Genomic DNA, 13,111 nt, shown 5'->3' with positions numbered 1-13,111 from the left:
ACCACTCACATTGCCTCGCGTTGAGAATATCGAAAAAGATTTTAGTATAATGGTAAAATATTTTCAGAATTGTTTTGTTATAAAAATACAAGTTATTTTTTATTAAAGCAAATAATCGATAACTAAGAATCCAGGTAGTGTCAGTCATGTCTCATGAATTTATCAGATTTTAGATATAATTACAATTTTTATGAATTACTTATCGTCTGTTGATCCATTTTGATAAGATAGTAATTGATGAAAATAACAATGACTAAATTCATAATAATTACTAAGTACGTCTTTCCTTATTAACATTCAACAATTCACGACTTCTTGTTTATAAATAGTGCTCCATTCTGTTCCGTATCTCTCGTTTTTACTTGCACTTGTGTGTGCGCTTTATAAATACTCTACAATCTTCAACTCTTGTCTAGGTATCTAGTATATTGAATTTTCTCAAGAATTAAAATCTTTCGATATGTGAATACTTATAAAAATATAAAGCAAAAGAATGTATCAGATTTAAAAACTTAAAAACAGATAATGTACAAAAACAGATAATGTTATAGGGTAGGTAGTCCAACAATGAACCATGTAAATTTTAGAGGCTAATATCTCTCTCAATTATTGAGTTGGAGATCTGTGTTTTCTTGCATACAGTTCATGAATTCAGTTGGCTACATACTCTATAAGATGACTTATAAGTCATTTTTAAAGTTTAGCCACAATTTCGATTTTTTTAAAACAATGTCAAATGTTTCATTGTGTACAGGGGTGTGTACACAATGAACCTAGCCATTTTTAACAATGTACCACATGTTTTATACTGTGAATTGTTAGTGTTATTTTAGCCCACACAGCAAAATATATCTGAGATATAGTCAGATATCTTTATGCCTACAATTTTAAGTCAAATCTGAGATATCTTATTTTCAAATATTCACAGAATATCTACAGGACATTATTACTCGATATCACATTATATCTTTGAAAAAGACATCTCTGTAACATTGCATTCGGATATATGGCCGATTCATAGTTAGCTCTTACATTTTATAAAGATCAACTCAAATTTATTCGTAGCCAATAAAACAATTCGAGAGGACTTGGACGCCGTACCGATTCGTCCCGGCGAAAACCACGCGCCGCGAGGGAACTTAGAAAATTTTCACTTGGGCGGCGCCGGAGGTAACGACCGCGGCGCGAAAGCAACTCGCCGCGAGGGAACTTACAAATTTTTACTCAGGCGGCGCCGGAGGTAACGACCGCGGCGCGAAAGCAACACGCCGCGAGGGGACTTAGAAAACTTTTGCTGGAGGTAACGACTGCGGAGCGAAAGCAACATGCCGCGAAGGAACTTGGAAAATTTTTGCTCGGGCGAGCGCTAGTAACATGCGCTGCCGCGACGCGGCTACATGCGCCAATACCTTCTCGTAAGCAAAAATTCTTACGCACTAGGATAAAAGGCGAGCCTGTGAGATATTTGGCTCTAATATTTTTCGTGATACCTCCGAGATATCATGCAGTGCAGAGATGGCAAAATGCAAAATATTGGAATAGTATTGAAGCATAATTTTGAATTTATTGCGAATTCTTATGAAAAGAACTTCTTTTATATTTGAAGAAGGACTCAGAATTGGTGACATAAAAATGAATTTCTTATGAACTCTTAAGAATCATTTTAGAACAGAGAATAAATACGGAAAAAGAATTAATTTCATAAATCGAGAATTTAAAAAGAATTCTTCTTTTCTTCTTGCTATTTGGGTTGTATGTAACATATCTGCTTTTAAATGAGGCATAGATATTCGACATATATGCAGAATCAGATATCATATCTGGAGATGAAATTATCATGGCTTTTTATGATCTTGGAGATGTCTTTGAGATATTCTCATGATATCTTGTGCAATCAGATATTCCGTCATTCAGATATCTTCTAGATATCTTGGAGATATATTTTGCTGTGTGGGAGTTTTACTATGTTTTAAAATGTTTATTTAGGAAAGAGATAATTATAAGACATGATAAGTAAGGTTAGAATGGTATGACTTTAAATTAAAGCTAACTTAATTATATATGTTATATGTTTTTATTATTTAAAGCTTACAATCAAAATTATTATTTTTAATCAGACTTTTTCTCATTTAGATTATTATTTATTGTAGCAACCAGTCAGTTTAATAAGACTCATAACACAGATAACTGTAGTAAAAAACAAAATGGTTCATTGTAGACCATATAACATTTTTTACGATAATCTCCAAAAAATACGGTAAAATAATGCAATAGAAGAAAGTTGCTTACAGAATTATAAAGCCAAATATACACACAAAATTATAGAATAATGAAAAAAATAATAGATATAACAACAAAAACATGAAAAATACGTAAACTTACGAAAAAAAACTTAGTTTGTCCTTCGCACGATTTGCCGGCCGATTGGGGAGCCGAAGAAGGGTTCAAATGCGAGTCGTTGCATGACAATAAGCACAATCTATAATAGCAACATTACATTTATGAAATATCGCAATGGTTCATAGTGTATTACTGGTTCATTGATTGACTACCTACCTATATAAAAAAACAGACTAATGTACAATCTTGTCGCGAAATCCTAATATAATTATCTCCCTGTACACTGCAAATTAGAGTATGTTATTTTAGCTGAAACTCTTCTTACACATTTCTTGTCGTTTTAAATCACGTCATTTAACATGATTAAATGTTAACTTTTAATTTAATATGATTCAACGTGTTAAATGACGTAATTTAACATATGAAGAAACATGTAAAAAGAGCTTTAGTCAAATGTGTCATCTTTAGACGTTTATACGTGTGTAAAAATAACACACTTAAATTTGCAATGTAGTTATCTTCCTTAATTTATTTTATCAATGGAGTGCACTTTATCATGTGCATCTGTGATGTTCTGCTTAATATACTCGCTATTATTATTTTGAATGTGGAATCTTGTGTAATCTTTGACGATCTTTTTTATTTTATTTATTGTCATATACATTTTATTCAATTAAAAGGAACCCGCGATATCAGATTATCCAGCATTCACTGCTATTTGAAAGCTCGTGACACTCACATCGAATATGTGCAAAACAAATTAAAAAGTACATTAGGTAGGAAGGATAAAACTGAAATCCATAAATAATAATCGAACATATTCAGTGTGTGTATTTATATATATGTATAACTTTTTTATTGTATAATAATTTTTTATAGTTACATTTTTCCATAAAATTGGCAAAATTTTGTGCAAATTAATTGCAACTTTAGATGTTTTGCACTCTCTTGATAGATCTACACTAATTATCGTGTGGCACATGCTTTCACCAGTTCTAGCTGACGAGAGATACGGAAGGTATTTTCTCTGCGTGTTATTGATTCTGGATCTGGAGCCTCTTCGAGGCTCGCTTTATCGATGATCAAACGATGGTTGGTTTATCAGTCGTTATCCAACTGATAATCTAAATGATAGTTGGAATACGAGTAACGCGTCGGAACGCGAGCCTGATTTTACCTTTAATCAGGTCGTTGAACGCGGCGCGAGAACGTAAGCTCAGCCCATGTATAATCAAGCGTATAATGCACATTGATTTGCATGCAGTACTGAATTACAGACGTAAATAATCCGCGACGTCATACCTTGATATCAATTGATCGGCATAATATGTTGCTGCTATAAATTAATAAATGTCATCGTGTACACCTTGCAAAATTAAAAAGGAAATTACAAAATTGCTCGGTTAATTAATTAATTTTAATAGTCGCGATTTAATTATGCAGTAATTTGCAATCTGATTAAAGAAATGTTTGCACGTTGCATGGTAATTTAAATCAATATTAATTGCTCTTCTCATAGCTACTTATCTCTACATTTCTATATTTATCAAACAGTGCAAACAATTATTATTGAAGCAATCGAAAAGTCAAAATACGTATATATAGCGAGTAATTTATTACAGTATTTAATTATAAGTGAAATGAGCTTTTTAGAAATACCTAAAACAAATTTGTATGGTAAATATTATTTTCATCCATGTGTATATGATAATTCAAAATAATTGAGAAGTTAATATACATTTACATTAATTTAAAGAAAATAATTTAAATAACAAAAAATATATAAATTTTGTCGTTTATATAAATTTCGATAACGGGATGCAACTGACGCGCCCGCTACTCGTAATTCCGCGTTTGGAAATGAGAGTTTAAAATGTAATTTTCTCCGAGGGGTAAAAAATGGAAAGCAATTGATAGGGGATAGAATTGTAGACACATTTTCAATTTAGAAATGGAGCGTAAACGTTTCGCCCCTGTTTTTGCGCGAATTCCATTTACGCTTTCAACCTAAAACAATAACTTCAAGATAAACAGAACAGGCACTCAAAGAGAGTTTTTCTCGCCTAATGACGGAAGACTTTATAAGTGGCATATGGATTTTATGTATTCCTTTTTATTTTATTTAAAAGTTTGTTCTCTTCTCTTTTTACGTTTATTATTTATTTGTTATAAAAACAGCTATTTATCGAATACTATATATATTTATGTAGCAATATTTGTGTAAAAGATAGGTATAACAACTGTTGATAACTGTTGATAACTGTTGCTTTATTACGAGAGATTATAAATAAGATGCGCCTTTTTACTTTAGCGAAAGATTATAAAAATTTCTGAGTCGCTATCCTTCCAACGAAACTTTTGGAGCTAGGAGGAAGCAATGTGACGGCCATTACCGTAGGGTCGAGGGAAATTCTTGACCCAGTACTTTCGCGGGAGTTGTAGGACCGCGTGGTTTGAGTGGACTTTGAAATCCGGCGTCATCAGGTTGAGCGAGTTTTTGAGCGAGCAGCTGCTACTCGTCGTCGTTTAGCATCATTAATGTTGGAGAAGTAGCCATTTTTTTCCCGCAGCACATTTTTCTTAATTCATTATTTCCCGCCCGAATAATCTCACTGTTGTACATTTAATAATAGTAGTATGTTATTTAAGTTGCGGTAACTAAACCGTCCGACGACTCCGCTCTTTTTCTCTTTAAAAATTTGAAATTACTTTCGGTTCGCAAGAAACAAATTGTCACGATTAAAATTATTAATTCTCAGGAAATCGGATAATCATCGAAGAAAATTGTATCGGATCGCGAAAGCACTTCTCAGAAAATGAAAGAAATAACCCCTAAGGTCAGCTCATCAATTTTTCGATTTTATGGTGCTTGTTCGAAATGACACGAGCTATTCGCACCCTCCTTAACTGTCAATCGTGGTGTCGTTTATTCCCTCAAAAAGCCCGGCTCGGAAAAAAAAGGATGAGCGCCCGCCACGCGATAAGGCGGAGAGCGACGGCGATACTGGGTGAGAGGAGGAGGAGGTGGTTGTACAGGCTGACAGAAGGATAGCATTGTTCGGAAGTACAATGTACGTTGTTATGCCAAAGCGGCATGCACGACCCTCGAGCACAATAGCGTCGGTGCGGGAGGAAGATAGCGCGAACCCGCGAGGAGAGAATACGCGTCGTCAGTTTCGGCGCGGAGACTGCAACTTTTCCCGAAACCGCTCTCTTTCTCTCTCTCTCCTCTCTCCCGGCACACTTTTTTCCGATACTGTTTTTTCCCATCCATGAATTATAGCTCACGGTAGAACGATTCTGGAACGCTCGCGCTTTTTATGGAGCCGCGGCGCCGTTCATCACCGCAGGATGTTCCCGGATACACACCCCGATAATTAAAGCGGAGCAGGACCTCGCGGGACGGAGAGTCGGGGCCTTATTTATTTTCGACATTGTTTCGGCAAGAAATTTTTGCTTCGGGTTTTAACTCTTGTGCGAAAATAACGGAGAGTTGTACTTGTCCCGTTCGAGAAAAGCGTCTATACTATATAAAAATTATTCGACAAATACAACTGAAAGTAATTAGAAAAAAAGCAGAATTTATTGTACAGAAAAGTTGCAAAAAAATATATAATTTAAATCGACGTGCAAGTCTTAAAAATGTACAATTTTGTATATTATTAGGAATAATACTCCTTGTGTAACGAGATTCTAATAACTTATTAAAGACAAATCACTACTATTAAATACTAATATAAATACTATAAAGAAAGAAATAATTTTGCTCATCGAAATTCATCTCTTTGCTTTATTTACGTTTACTTTATTATTACTTAATATGATATACATTTATTAAATATTTATTATATTATTCTATCTTCTATTATTAGTCATTGTGATGCGAATATATGGAAAACGGTTAACGCACTGCTACATTGGTAAAATAAATTTTGCAAAAGCGTTTGTAAAACGCGTAACTTTTGTTCAATCAGCAAATGAGTTAAAAATGTTGTGAACGCAATATTGCGATAATTTTGGTTGTAATTATTACAGCTGTTCGAAAGCACAAACGCGTCAAAAACAGGTACAGTTACGTGCCTGCAAGTGATAGTCGAGCGCCGAATTCAAAGCTGTGCTCTTGTACATACATATTTTCTCGCGCTCGCTGCACGAGAATGAAAAGTCCGTTTCCCGACTTTCCTAGCGGCTGATAGTTTGTTTGCCTCGTCCCAGAGCTTTTTTCTCCCCATCTGTGTGCCTGTGTACTGCATAACACACTTTCGCGTGTATGGACATCATACATTTTCTAAAACCTGGAAATCTATAAGAATATCCTCAAGCAGCGGAAATTGAATATTTGCAATAATATATAAAAATAACCACCATAACGATCTGATTGTCAATCCGTCGTTTTCGATAATATTTTTGTTAATAAATACAAAATATCTCTCTCCGCAATTCAATTTAATTCTCTTAATATATTTCCGTGATTAATTTCTTTAAATAAATCTCGCGGCTTATATTTCAATTATCCTTAATTATTTCTGCCAATTATTTTCTTTCGAACGGTATAATGGATTAGCATTATTTGTCGGAAATGTTCTCTCGTCCGTCATGTTTTATTCCGCATGTTACTATTTGCGTAGCAGTCATTTAGTCGTATTACGGTGCTCTTTATTTTGACAAATTTCCGATTATACTCTTATAACCTTGATGGAAATTCACACGTAAATACCTGTATTTCAATAAATACGTCAAGTCACAGAGATAACTTCTATTTGCGGTTGCATACAGAAATCGCATATGCCTTTCAAGCGCTATTAATTTCGGAAATATTCCTCGCGATTCGTCACAGAAAGTTCGTATAATGCAATATTCGATATAATTGTTACAGATAATAGATTGACTTGTCTAAGAAATTATCAAGAATCAGTGTAACGGAAAGTAATTATCGAGTTTATCAAAACTTAAATCAAAATAGTTATTTGAAACTATTAATGGACTGCTAATTAATGAAAGGAAAGTTTGAGACAGAAAATTAGTTTGTGACTTCATATATTTTTCATTATGAGTAATAAAATACTTAAAACTTGTGTTATAGCAATAATATTGCACTATTGTTATAATTTTCTTTCCTAAAAACTGTTAATTTTGTTATGGATTGCCATTTGATTGAAATATTAGTAATTTTGTTATTAATGAGAGACTAACTCTTTTTATTGATCTTTATTATATTTTGTTCGGATAATGTTATTTGTAGATAATTTTTTAATAATTCTTTATTTAAAGTCCAGATACACTTTGCTTTTCAGATTCGATTTCTGCGTTAGAAAATGTATTCAAAGATTCTATTGATCCTCTTTAAATGCATGCGTATGTGTTAATTAATAAATTTCTCAGTTCTTGATCTTCCAATTTAGCCGCCACGTCGGAAATCGCGCAATCCATCTTGCCAGAAGACCGATGTAAATTAGTATTCCTTTCGAGAAGGCTCGGAACAGCTGACCCAGTAAGAGATTACTCTCCTGTCACAATATTAGCCCCTGAAACTCCTCGCAGAAACTTTTTGTTCCGTAAGTTCCAAACTACCGAAGATATTCCCTTTTAAGTGCCCTGCTTCGTGTTTAATGAAAGGACGTCGGTGCGGGACGGTGTCCGGGATAGGATTGAACATTGGAAACGATGGAATGAATTGAAGAGGGGCAAGGAAGCGTCAGGTGATAACATCAGAATGTAATTGAAACTTTCGCGCTGCTGCTCCGTCATTTTTCTGTCTGACATTCGGCGACGACGACGACGACAACGTCGACATCAACGGTAACGCCGACATCTGGATTCATTACTTATAGTCTGGCAACGCTCGGTTATTACGAAACTTACGGTGTCTCGGGATAGTAATTAAGGCGCCCTCTCACTTCCATTCTTTCTCCGAACGACGTTGTACTAATTAAGCTGTGAGCGCTTGAATCTTGAATGAAGCCTGGAAGGGCTTTAAAAGAAAACGTTTAGGGCATCGAAATTATCTCAGAGGAAGATGGTGCATTAAAAATCATTTAATGTCTGAAGAAGCGAGAAACATATCATTACCATATTAATGTAAAATTGAACGTTAAAGGATGGTTGAAGATTTTTATATATAGAAAAATAATTAAATAGTTCTAGACGCGGATAATTATTGTTTTTTCAATTGCAAGCATTTGAAATAAAACACACACACACACACACACAAGAGATGTAAATCCAACCGGGCAATCTCCGCGTGACCTAATACAGCTTGGGTAATGCTAATGTTAGCTACTTGAACTTTATCAACCCATATCTCGGAAAATATTTAACTAAAAGGAGTTTTATTGTATTATTTTGAAAAGATCTTGATGTTAGCTAGAAGAATATCGAATAAAAAATGGGGATTCCTATTTAAGATTTTAAAATTAATCTTGCGAGATCTCCTTCATAACTGCATTCAAAATCAAATAGGTATCGCCGTTGGATGCATTTGTTGAAATCCTACAACTTTTGTATGTAACATGTTGTTTCTCAAATGCCTTGTTTACGAGATATACTACCGGTCCGATACCTTTTCCTCACCCTGTATATCTTAAGAATGTTGACTGACTGAATGATAAATATATTAAGTGAACCACACATTGCACACGAACGCTGCGTAATAATGGCATACATTAATGTCACCGTCTAGTTGCGCCGCGATTAATGCACGAATGTGTACTGTGACAAATAATTGTTGCTGCTACATCACAACGTGGTACGATATTGTTGATAAATTCATTCGGGCATTGCATAATTACTTTCATCCGAATTTCGTGATTATTTTGAATCCATATCGAATATACATATGTACGCACACGCACATGTGACGGGATGTTCGACGTAATCCGGAGTTTCCATGTAACATTTACATCTTTCTAATAGCTTGATGTGCATTCTACATCACGCTGTATAAATATCACACTATGTAATAATTAATAAAAACATATCTACTTTTTATAAAATACCGATATAAATTTTTAGTATTTTTGTTTTATATATTTATGATTATTTATTAAATTTATTTTTAATTATAGTCTCTTACATATTGTCTAGACTGAAAATATATAATATTTTATATTTATATTATGTAAAGAAATATCTTAATCTATAAAAGAATATTTAAACAAATCATTTATTTAATTATCTAATGTAATTTTAATCTTGTTGACCCGTTTTCATGCACGTGTTATTTGTCAGTTTCATTTCAATATAGTCGCAGAAAACATCAGCAGCTTAACAAATTATTTTTGCACTCTATGATTTTCGATTGTTGTCGACGAAAACGGTTCGGATCAACATCGAAACGGGAGTGAACGAGAAATTAATTGTTCCACGGAGATCTCGCGTCATCGCGTTTTACAACAATCTGCAGGATGGAAGCTCGCTCTAAAAAAAAAAAATAATAATACCCCCGCGAGAATGCGTTATCGTATTGCCGGCTTTTCGCGCTCGCGCATTCGCATCGGTTTAAAGCCGTCGCGTATGTATCAATTTGAAAGCGTAAGTGTAGCGTGTAATTCGTCGACGGAATGGGGAATTTTACATAAATTCTATCAAACAATAGGACAACTTATATTTGGTACGCCATTAGTCATGCGGCTTATACGTTACGCTGTCAAGCCAATTTGTGCGCGATGGCCGGTATCGCGTGTTAAATTCGCACGTGCTATTTGTCACCCGGCCGTAACATTGTTGCATCGCTTTAATAATAATTTCGCGGTTACAGTGGCGTGCTCGACGGTGACGGTGAAAAAGTGCCAGGCGGCTCTGCGCACCCTGCAGGCTTTCACTTTCTTCCGACCGACGTGCCTCTGCAGGGAACCGCATGTCGATCCGGACTGCAACAGCTTCCAGAACTTCCTGTTCGACCACCCGTGCGACTATGTGGAATGGAAAGGTAAGAATCCATATGTGCGATAAAATAAAGTTAATCTTTAGTTACACGTGTATTACTCAATTTTCTGACGTACACTATACACAAATATCAAATCAACACTGATATACTTGTATATACGCAAAAAATATATTTTAGAGGAAGAAAACTTGCTTGAATGAAGTCATTTGTGCAGTTAAATGAAGTTTTATATAGTTTAATCAAGAAAAAAATTGAAATAAAAAGTTGAAATTAATTCTTATAAGAAGATTATATATTCTTGAGTACCTATATACATGTATATCAGTGTTAATTTGACACTTTTTTCTATGTATGCGCCACTATTAAGGCGCACGATAGATTGACAGTTTAATTATATCTTTGACAAAATGTCGGATTTTTTTAAATCGGAGTTTGTCGTAGCGAGAAGTCACAATATATCGAGTCTTAAAGAAATATCTTAATTTACAAAAAGATATTTAAACAAATCATTTTAATATCTAATATTATCCCATTTTTATGTTATTTGATATTCTATTTTAACATGACTGCCAAAAATGTTAGCAGTTTAACATAATTATATTATTAGTGCGCTTCACGATTTTTTATGTCAAGTCAGAAATTGTTTACGGCCAACATCATAGAATGTGCATGATTTTTAAAACTCAGAATAAATCGATTGTAGAGATTAATCAAGCGTTTTTCTTAAGAACGAACCGGCGAAACAAAAGCTCCGACCGACATCTTCGCACCCACCATTCTACGTAATTTTGCTCTTACGGGTTTCATTGTTGATATTCCCGAGGGCTCATTCATGCGCGCTGCCGAGTCTTTTGAGCTTTTCCAAATGATTCACGGATAATTCCCGTTGCGCTTCTTCTCATTCGCTTCATTTCTATCCATTAGACTTTTTGCATCTCCAACCTACTTCTCGTTTCCCGGAGAGAATCGTTGTCTTCGAAAAAGCTCTTTACAGTTCAAATATCGATGGGTTACTCTTGGGTTCACTTGGGGTTAATCGATAGTCTGCATATTTAATATTTGCCGCGTTATCAGCTTTCTAATTTATTTAGCGTAATGTCTTCTGAATGAAAGTATATCAGCTAGTCTATTTTCCTTTAATTTAACTTAATAATATATTGATGCGGACTCGCATAAAAGTTGTAGATGGAAAAAGAGTGTTTCTCGAGCCAATGGTTGATCCTATCAAGTGCCAATAATTACTGCATGACAATTAAATCAGAATAAAAAACCGACCTTTATTGATCATCGAATTACATAGATCAGGCTAAATCACGAGCGCGCATAGAAGCACGAATATAATTCGACGAAGTAATAACTTGTGCAATTAGGCCACTCCGGATCGCAGCTTAATTACATTTATCCTGCCGAAAGCCGGTCATACGAGAGCGCGGTGGATAATAGAAACCCCGCCGCGCAGCCGGCGTCGGCTACGAAACCAGGAAGCTTCGGCACTTAATGAGATTAAATTCGCTCCCGTGCCTCGAAAAAGGAAGCGGAAGTAGGAAGCAAGGCCGCGAAAAAAAAATAAAATCAGACCGCGAATTGCGGGCTAAATTGTATGTTGTATGTCAAGTGATACGAGTCAAGCGGTAGATTTTTTAAAACTTTAAGAGCTTAATGACCCGCAATTTTGAAAATTTTTAAAAAGGTCAGAACATTTTCGCATACACACAGCATAATTATAAACGTTTAAATGTAACACGTTGTGAGAAGATTTTGAAAAACATACCTAATATGTTGCCGAAAAAGCAGAGCTTTTTCGACTTTTTTTCTAGTTTTGCTAGTGCATTAATTTTTTTATTGTATGTAAAACTGAAAATTTTTGCGATAAAGAGTGAATTAGATGACATAGGAATAACTTTTTGATCGCCGTTCTGACATAAATCGGCACGGATGGAATAAATAGTGATACAAATTGACCGCAAAAAAGTCACGGTTTATCATGTTCGATTTCACTCAAATAAAGAGCAAGGCATTTCAATAATAAAATAAAAGAGATGGCTGAAAAGAGAAAGAAGACTAAGAAAGTGGCTGGTCAACAAGATCTTTCTTTACTTCCTCGATAAATAATGAGTTAAAGAGGAAAAGATACAAAGACCACTATTTTCAGGACGTAAAAATATATATTGATAATATCTATTACGAACAGATGCTTCGTAATGGATCGATAAGCCATTTTGACTTCGCAAATATTTTTATAAACAATTAATGCACGACTCGTAAACAGAAAGACAAAGTAGCGAAAGAAATTTAAAGAAAGTCTGGAGGAGCTATATTTAAAAAAAAAACATAAATTTTCAGAATTTATACACAGAATTGATATGCTTATGAAGATGTTTTTGCCATAAATTTTTATTTCCTTTGAAAACAATACTACTTGTGTAAAAATTTTTATCTTATTTGTTTGCTTAATTTTCAAGGAACTCTTTGAAAAAATTACTTAATTATTTTCTTTGATATCTTTGCAGACAAAGATCCATATCCGATAGACGCATTACCGACGTGCAACCATGCGCTTAATCTCTGTCTACGTGGGAAACCTTGCAGTCAGATCTTCAAGGATTTCAAAACCAACTGCAAGATTCAAGAAGGCCAGTGCAAAATGGAGAATCGGTGAGCAAAAGCTAACAGTTTTATATTTATCTGTTTTTTTTGTATATTAAATTATTTCGCAGTTCTGTATCCTCGTTACATCGTAATATTGTAGAGGTAAAGCGGAACCAGATGCATTTGAATCGAAAAACTAAATTTGCAATAAAATGACACAAATGTTTGCTTTGAAATGGCGAGATGCGTGATGGAAGATTTAATTGAAAGACTCGATAAAATGAGCTATATTTATCT

The 13,111-nt window shown here is 34.5% G+C and overlaps 1 protein-coding gene across 1 annotated transcript in view; it reads left to right on the top strand.

The window, feature by feature from the left end:
* LOC139779060 (uncharacterized) overlaps window positions 1-12,880 on the top strand; it is a gene marked incomplete at its 3' end in the record, with an annotated part of 192,576 nt that extends 179,696 nt beyond the window's left edge. The window contains exons 3-4 of the mRNA XM_071717284.1: window positions 10,097-10,267; window positions 12,736-12,880. Of these exons, the coding sequence (XP_071573385.1) occupies window positions 10,097-10,267; window positions 12,736-12,880 (316 nt within the window). The remainder of the gene's footprint in view (window positions 1-10,096; window positions 10,268-12,735) is intronic.
* Window positions 12,881-13,111: the final 231 nt, after the last annotated feature.

The sequence above is a fragment of the Temnothorax nylanderi genome, unplaced genomic scaffold (genome assembly GCF_030848795.1).
Source record: "Temnothorax nylanderi isolate EJ_2023f unplaced genomic scaffold, tnyl_v1.0 TNYL_tig0207_pilon, whole genome shotgun sequence".
Classification (NCBI taxonomy): Eukaryota; Metazoa; Arthropoda; class Insecta; order Hymenoptera; family Formicidae; genus Temnothorax; species Temnothorax nylanderi.
This window is presented reverse-complemented; position numbering and strand designations above follow the sequence as displayed.